Source organism: Gossypium arboreum, unplaced genomic scaffold (genome assembly GCF_025698485.1).
Source record: "Gossypium arboreum isolate Shixiya-1 unplaced genomic scaffold, ASM2569848v2 Contig00168, whole genome shotgun sequence".
Lineage (NCBI taxonomy): Eukaryota > Viridiplantae > Streptophyta > Magnoliopsida > Malvales > Malvaceae > Gossypium > Gossypium arboreum.
Window position 1 is genome coordinate 78,473 of NW_026440297.1, and position 8,545 is coordinate 87,017.

Consider the following 8,545-nt stretch of genomic DNA (forward strand, 5'->3'; position numbering starts at 1 on the left):
CTCTCACTCTCTCTCCCGTTTAGATAAACAATCAAATTCGCCCTCCACCAAAAAGAAAAACAATTAAAAGAACCCTGAAAACTGCAGCCACTTTCTTTTTCCAGGAAACGAAGAAACAGAAAAAAAAAAAAAAAACATTAAAACGATAACCACAGCGACCACTTTTTAAGACAAAATATATAATAATAAAAAAAACCAAAAAGTTAAAGAAAAATCAAACCCTGTTTTAGGGCCTCCACCACTAATATTCCATCCCTGAAACCGTGAGAGCGCGCGCTAGAGAGAGGACCTTTCAGGGAAAGTCCAATCCTGTCCTCCCCCCCCCCCCCTCTTTACGGTAAGTGTCTTCTTCGCTTCCCCTATTCAATTCTGATTTCTGGTTTAATTCTTCAAAATTTCATTTGTTGGGTTACTATATGAAGCTACTTCGATTTTTTTTTTTTGGATGATTTAATAGCCTAATTTTTTAGGAATATCTGGCAAACCTCAATCTGATTTATTTTTTTCTTGTTTCGTGGTAACTAAGGAATCTTTGTCCTCTTGGGTTGTTATTGGTTGAAAGAAAAAAAAAAACCATCTCCTTTTGATTTTCAACTGATGTCTCTGTTGCCAAAGAGCGATTCAATCCAAATCCGTGAGGTATGGAACGATAACCTCGAGGAGGAATTTGCTTTGATTCGTGAAATTGTTGATGATTACCCGTACATTGCCATGGACACCGAGTTTCCAGGCATTGTTTTACGTCCGGTTGGCAATTTCAAGAGCAGCTATGACTATCACTACCAAACCTTGAAAGACAATGTTGATATGTTAAAGTTGATTCAATTGGGTCTTACCTTTTCAGATGAGAAAGGGAACTTGCCTACTTGTGGAACTGATAAGTATTGCATTTGGCAATTTAATTTTTGTGAGTTTAATGTCGACGAGGATGTCTTTGCTAATGATTCTATTGAGCTTTTGAGACAAAGTGGGATTGATTTCAAGAAGCACAATGAAAAGGGTATTGATGCAATGAGGTTCGGTGAGCTTTTAATATCTTCAGGGATTGTTTTAAATGATAGTGTCTATTGGGTTACTTTCCACAGTGGTTACGATTTCGGTTACTTGCTTAAGCTCTTGACTTGCCAGAACTTACCGGATACGCAAGTTGGGTTCTTTAATTTGATCAATATTTACTTTCCCACACTCTATGATATCAAGCATTTGATGAAGTTTTGTAACAGTTTGCATGGGGGATTGAACAAGCTTGCAGAGTTGCTGGAAGTGGAAAGAGTTGGGATCTGTCATCAAGCAGGTTCTGATAGTTTGCTCACATCTTGTACATTCAGGAAACTCAAGGAGAATTTCTTTAGTGGTACTTTGGAAAAATATTCCGGTGTATTGTATGGTTTAGGTGTTGAGAATGCTCATTGATAATGAGAAGTAATAGAAAGAAAAAGAAAAAAGAAAGAAAAAAAAAAGGATAACTGTTAGTTGTCTTTGTGAGTGTGCCTCATATCAACACTTCAATATACACTTTTGGCAACAATTTCAGTAAGTTATGAATATTTTCGTATGCTTATCATTTTCATTCTTCTTTTACTGCAACATAGCTTGTTATGGTTTATATATATCTATTAGTGATGCATATATATGAACACATTATGTGGGAGCAAATTAGGCAAATGATGGAACATAATATTTACAGAAACTGTTGTAGCAATGAATGATCACAGCATTTATGCCATAGTCTATGAGCTGCTTCTATTGAGTTATTTAATACTAGATGCCCATTTCTGGAAGTGAGAATGTTTGTTCTTGTCTCAAGTGCCCTGTTATTGTATCTATCCTATCGTCTGGAACTAGATTATTTCCCAAGTTATTTTGCTCCCCTCACTGTCCCTTCTATCTCTCTGCCTCCGCTTGCCCCCATTTCCTTATCCGTCTATCCTGTTTTCTTGACTCACATTTGCATAGGCCTTCTATGTGTCTGTTGTACCAACTCTTGCTCCCATTGTTATCCTAAAATGTTAATTTGAGGTTGAAGCTGAACCTTCTCCATTTTCTATTGCATTGCTGATTGTTCCTTCGTACAAGTTGGAACCATAAGGCATCATTTTTCGCGAAGCAATATCTCCTGTTTGTCATTCCACTTACTATTAGTTTGGTCTATATCTCATTAGAGGATTTTTCTCAACTATCCTGTCGAAGCTTCTTGCCAATATTTATCATATATTGATTGTCAGTCTTTGCTAGTAATATATATGACGCGGAATCTAGGATCCAACAAAACGGGTCAAATGTTTAAAGTTGAATTTGATAAGATCGAACAGTTTCTTGAATCGGAATTGGAATAATTTCTAAATCTTGGAGTTCCCTAAAACAAAGAAACAAGAAATTAGAATAATGTAACATCATATAAACATTATAATATATCTATGCCTTGACTAAGTCCAAAACCTATGTGCATGTCAAACTAAGTTCCTTTATATATATATATAATCAAATAGCATTGAACTTGATGCTCTTTGAAGGTGTGATGTGATGAAGTAGCAAATCTGTCAAAAGAATTTATATTCTTATTATTTTGCCAATTCATAAAAAAATACATATGTTAATGCATATTTAAGCTTAATTAGAAAGTCTAATTACACAGCTTAAAAATACAATCAAGACATCAATGCCTCGTCAAGATCAGTCCTCAGTAGTTGTAATAAATTGTGAGGAGGTGAAGGAAGCTTTTGCAACTTAAACCACCCGACCACTGACATTTTGGCCAAAGCATTAGCCACCCGGTTAGCCTCTTTAGAGATATGGCCAATGAGATTTCCCATTGCTTGTTACACTACTCCTTGATCAGTCGAACCAAAGCAAGAGAGTTCACATAGTCAGAAGAGGCATCAATCATTTGGACAATCAGCAAACTGTCATATTCTAGGAACACTTCTTGAAGTATCCCCCATAGTTCCGCATGAAACATAGAACAACTCCCTAAGAATTGACTGAAGCCAATAATCCATCTCCCCTTATGGTCCCAAAACACTTCACCAATAGATGCATACTTACCTCCGGGCTTCACTGCTCTATCGCAATTAATTTTTATCCTATTTGAGTCTTGAAGCTGCCAACTCGTCCAAGATTTATTGGAGTTGGCGACACCATTTTTAATACCAGATGCAGCCAAAATGTGCCTAGCTCATACCCAGCTCTAGGCAACATATCAGTGTAGCACATGTTATTCGATGCAAAAAATGTGTTGATTTCAACCTTTCCACAATTTCCAAGTCACTACCCCAAATAGTTCATTCCACGTCAAGTAAACTAAAGTATGAGCAATATTCTTTATCACCCAAGCCAAAAGGGAGAAGGAAAAAAAAATCAATCCAAAACTAAGATGGCAGAATTTGTTTCCAAACTTTGGCTGCAAATGAACAATCACTGAGGCTATGCAATGTCGTTTCCTCCTCACGACCACACAGTGAGCAAAATGGTTCGGTTGTCCACACCTCTTCTTAGGCAAGCAACACTAGTAAGCAACCTCCATTATCGTACCTGCGAAACAAAGTGATGAATCTGCTATGGTATTTTGTATGACCACAACGCCTTCCAAGTCCCATTTTCATTGGCCCCATTCATCCTTACCAGCTGCTAATACGGAGTCCAGACGATATACTGCACTAATGGCAACCCTCTCCATTTGCAAGTATTGATCCCAACTAGAAGAGATGAAGGTCAAGCTCCAGTTGTAATATCCCAAGTACCCCCTTGAGTCGGGAATGGTATTAAAATCGGGAACATATGTGTGTGAATAGGCGAAGGTAATAGAATATAAATTACAGTGTTTAAAGCGAAGGTTAAGTGATACTGAAGGTGATTGAAAAGACTCATATTTTAAGAGAAACAGATTCGGGGTATAGATTAATTTGTAAGGGAATGAAAGGTGTTGGGGCAAGAGTGAAAATTAAAAGTATAAATGATTAAATTGAAGAAAAGATAAAAATAGGAAGAATTAAAAGAGTAAATATATCAAGAGAGTGATATGAATCATGGATAGATTTTTTTTTTGATAAAATTATGGATGAAATTGTAGAGAAAGTTGAGGGATTAAAAATTAATTACGAAAATTGTGAAATGAGTAATTATTATAGGTTAATTGCTGTTGGATGTCAATTTATGGAAATATTTTAGAATTATTATATTTTTGCTTAATGTTAAGTAGAAAAAAAAAAAAGAAAGAAAAGAAAAGATGCAGGAATAATTATCATCGTCATCTCATTGTTGTCTACCATAGGTGGGGAAAAACAAACTTTCCATTCCTTTCATTTTAGTCCTTTCTTACCATTATTAAGCTTTCTAAGCTCAGTATCTTCAATTTCTTTCATAAGGTACTAGTAAAATCAATAGAGAAACCTAATAGTAACCTTAGTTTCAAGTAGAAAGAAAGTATGTTCATGTTAGAATAATAAAATTTCTTCGTGAATATCATATTTATATTATACAAAGTGCATGGAAACAATATTTGATTATTGTATTAATGTTGAAACATGTATATTTTTATATGTAAATGAAGAAAATGAGAAGAAAGGTGACTTTCAAGAATGGAGAAAAGGAAAAGACGTAACTAAGGAGTAGAGAAAAGCTTGTTGCCAGCCTTTTGTGCCAAGTACAATAATAATTTTACTTAATAAAATTTAAGTGTAAAAATATGTTAGATTAGATTGTTGGAAAATATAGACATCACATATATAATAAGGGTAATTACATATTATTATTTACTATCATGATAGGTTAGCCCAAATTAAAAGTGATCTAATTTGGTTAAAATTTTATTGAGTTTTAATTATTAAATAAAGTATGAGTCAAATATGTATAGATACTCTAGTAATTGAGTTCTAATCAAATTCTAATTAATGATGGGCTAATTAGAATTTGATTAGAACTAATATACCAATGTTATAAATATTAGGGTTATGGTCCCCAAATTATACACAAGATATCTTGTCTAATATCCTATCATTAGGGAAGAGAGAGCAGATATTTTCTAAATTTCTTGTGTGCTAATTTGGAAGATCAAATCCCCAAAATCCGGTAAAACTTAAAAGAATTCATGGATTTAGTTACGCTTTCGCATTTAGTTTTATTCTTAATCTATTCTTAAAGATTTGACATAATAGATCCTAATTTATTCAGTTTTATTTTAGATTTATTTTACAAATCTAATAGTGGTATCAGAGCTTTTTCATGTTAAATTATTGAGAATGAATTGATGCTTTATTAATTTTGGATTGATTCGTTTTTCTTTTTAATTTTATGGATTTGATATTTTAATTATATATTATGTTGAATCTTTAGGATTCTTGATAAATTTTGGGTTTTGATTTTTAAATAAAGTTTTAAGGTTTTATAAATATAATCTAGTTTAATATTTACATATTCAATTCGAAAGATGAATGTTTATTTATTTATTTATAATCAATTGATAAAATTGATTTGTGAGATTTCTTTCTCTTCTTTTTACACAATTATTTTATAAATTTTGGTTAAAGTTATTATTAAATTAAAGTTACAGACTTACAATTTTTTGCAATTGAAGAATTCCAATTGGATTGTATAATTGGTTTTGAAAGTTAATTCACTTGATAATCGAATAAATGAATGTTGTTAAGTTTTTTCGCACTATTTATTTTAAATGTTTTATTTTGGTTGAATGTATATGAAATTATCATCTTTTGTTTTTATTCATGATGAATTATATTCACTATTGAATTCAATTCATTACTTTTGGTTTTTGCTATAATTATTTTATATAAGTTTTAATTCTTATGGAACCCGACTAAAATTAAATTATTTGAGTTTTTTTAAATATGGTGGCTATGAATTTTCATAAGCGGTTGTGTAGACTTTTATATAATTTGGGATTCTTTTTATATTTAGTGGTTATTGATTTTTTTAAGTATTTGTGCGTATAAAGAAGTTTTATGATAATGTCTTTAGTCATGAATATAAATTTGAATTTACATGAAATATGTAAGGCAAGCCAATATTATTTTTATATTATTATAATTGTGTGTATATATATTATATGCATATCAATGATTTTGAGGATGAATGCATGATTATAGTTTGTGTGAATACGTATTTATAACCATTATTCAATAAGATATCTTTTATAGTTTAATTGGTGAAATTAAGTTTTGATGAATATCGTTGAAGTTGTTATTATTATTATTTTTTGTTATGGTTATATATTCAATTTTACGGGTGCTTTGGTGTAAATTCATGTAAACTATATGCATATTTAAATATTTTGGTTTTAAGTTTGGTTCTATAATATTAGATTTTGGCATCTTATGGTTCCAAATATTTGGTTAAATTATGATGATATAGTTTATTGTATGAATTGTGGGACATGCCAACTATTATGAATTGAGATTTATTGGCTTGAAAATATTTTTCAAGTATTCATGTGAATATCTGTTTAATCATAAATACAACTTTGGATTTACGTGGTAAATTTAGGGTAAGTTTTTCTATTTGATTATGAATACATGTATATGCATGAATTGCTTTGGTGTCAAAATTATGAATACATGTACTTGTTAATTATTTGGCTTTGAACCACTATATTATTTCTGTTTGGTTTTGATATATATGGTTTTGGAAAAAAAAAAGTCAAAAATTAAGGTTTTCGGTTTTTTATTGCATTATTAAGACAACCTTATTTTGGGTTATTTTAAAGTCTATAAAGTAATAAAAAATAGTTTTGACATTTGACTATCGGTAAATTTTAAATTTTAATATTGGTATGTTTATATATATTTTAAAATAACTTAATTGAAACAATAAGTCACCAAAGTGATTTTTTTGTATAAATTATTTTGTTTTAAAATATAAAAGATTGTGTGCATGTAACTTAAGTTATGTTGTTATTGATCGCCCAAATGAAGGTTAATAATATTACATGTGCAACTATGGTAATAAACATGTGACAATTATTCGATTTTATATGTAAGCAATAAATTGGTCCAAAGGAAGATTTATGGTTTGACATGTTCTTATTGTCAATATTTGATTATTACATCAATATATCACTTACAAGTTAATATTTTGTCTAAAGATAAAATATTAATGGAGTGTCCAATATCTTGAGATGATGTTTACCTTTATTCAAATTATATTGGTTTAAATTTGAAGTCTTATGTGAGGTTGTTTATGATTTATGATTTATTCAACTATTATTATATTTGCCAACATCATTGTATGTTGTTTTGGGATCAAGATATATACATATATATATTATTATCTTTTAATTTGATTGAAAAATGAAATTAAAAGAATTATTTTGAAACAGATAAGTTTAGATTTTGGCTTTAGGTTTTATTTAAGGATGTCTAATATTTTAAATATATTAGTTGAAACAAAATGCCGCCAAAGTGACCTCTTTTGCGTAGATTAGTTTATTTAAAAATCAAGATGATTATATGTTTATGTGATTCATGCATTTATTAACTGACCTAAAGGTAAGTTAATATTTGGAAGAATTTCAACGATATTTGTGGTGATAAATGTGTGACAATTATAAGGTACTTTATGTGAGTAATATGTTAGTCCAAACATTAATTCATTGTTTGAAACATTAATTCATTGTTTGACATAATTTATTATCGATGTTTGATTGCTACAACAAGAGTACCGCTTACTGTTAATATTACTATCCAAAGACTTGATATTAATGTTGTGTGTGGTATCTTGAGATTGGATTAGCCATTATCCTAAATTTATTGTTTACTTATGAATATTGATGTGAGCTTATTTTTATTTATTTTTTGTTCTATATTCAGCTAATTCATCTTCTACTGCCACAATATCTGCTAATATAAATTCTATACCCATGCTTAATGGGACTAATTTCTATGAGTGGAAAAGGCACTTATAGTGTTTGGTTGTATGAACATAGACATTGCACTAAGGGGAGAACAACCCCCACCTCTCACTGCGAAAAACACCCCTTATGTTAAAAGGGATTTTGAGAGATGAGATAGTTCAAATTGCATGAGCCTAATGATCATGAAGTACAACATTTCAGAAGCCTTTAGGGGAAAAGAATCTAAAAAAATTACTCAGGCCAAAGTTTTCTTGATGAAATTGAGAAACCTTTTGCTAAAAACGATAATATTGAAATGACATCACTTCTAACTTCTTTAATGTCTATAAAGTATAAGGGTTAAGGAAGTTTTGAGCGATCTAAGGGCTATAAATTTTATGATCCCATAATAATGAATATTTTTGAGACTAGAATTGCAACATTTTTTGAGAATGTTGAGTTTGGGGGGAGAAATAAGGTTAGAGACATTGCTTTTGAGGAGGAATTGGATTCTAACTCAGTTCCTACTATCACTTTTGATGATGTTTAGGTTATTATACCTATCATTGATTAGGAAGTGAATCTAGAACCTCAATAAGACAATGTTGAACAAGTCCTTATTCAAGATGAGGTAATTGTTCCAAAAGAACAAACTTAACAACCTCAAGAATGAATGTCATTAAAAAGGTCCACTAGAAAAAT

At 30.7% G+C, this 8,545-nt stretch overlaps 1 protein-coding gene across 1 annotated transcript; it reads left to right on the forward strand.

Moving 5' to 3' along the window:
- Positions 1 to 597: 597 nt before the first annotated feature.
- Positions 598 to 1,564, forward strand: LOC108480176 (probable CCR4-associated factor 1 homolog 7). The gene is made up of 2 exons (XM_053024810.1): positions 598 to 1,016; positions 1,224 to 1,564. Exons 1-2 carry the CDS (start codon positions 598 to 600, stop codon positions 1,411 to 1,413), a joined length of 609 nt encoding a protein of 202 aa, XP_052880770.1. The 3' UTR covers positions 1,414 to 1,564.
- The last annotated feature ends 6,981 nt before the right edge of the window (positions 1,565 to 8,545 follow it).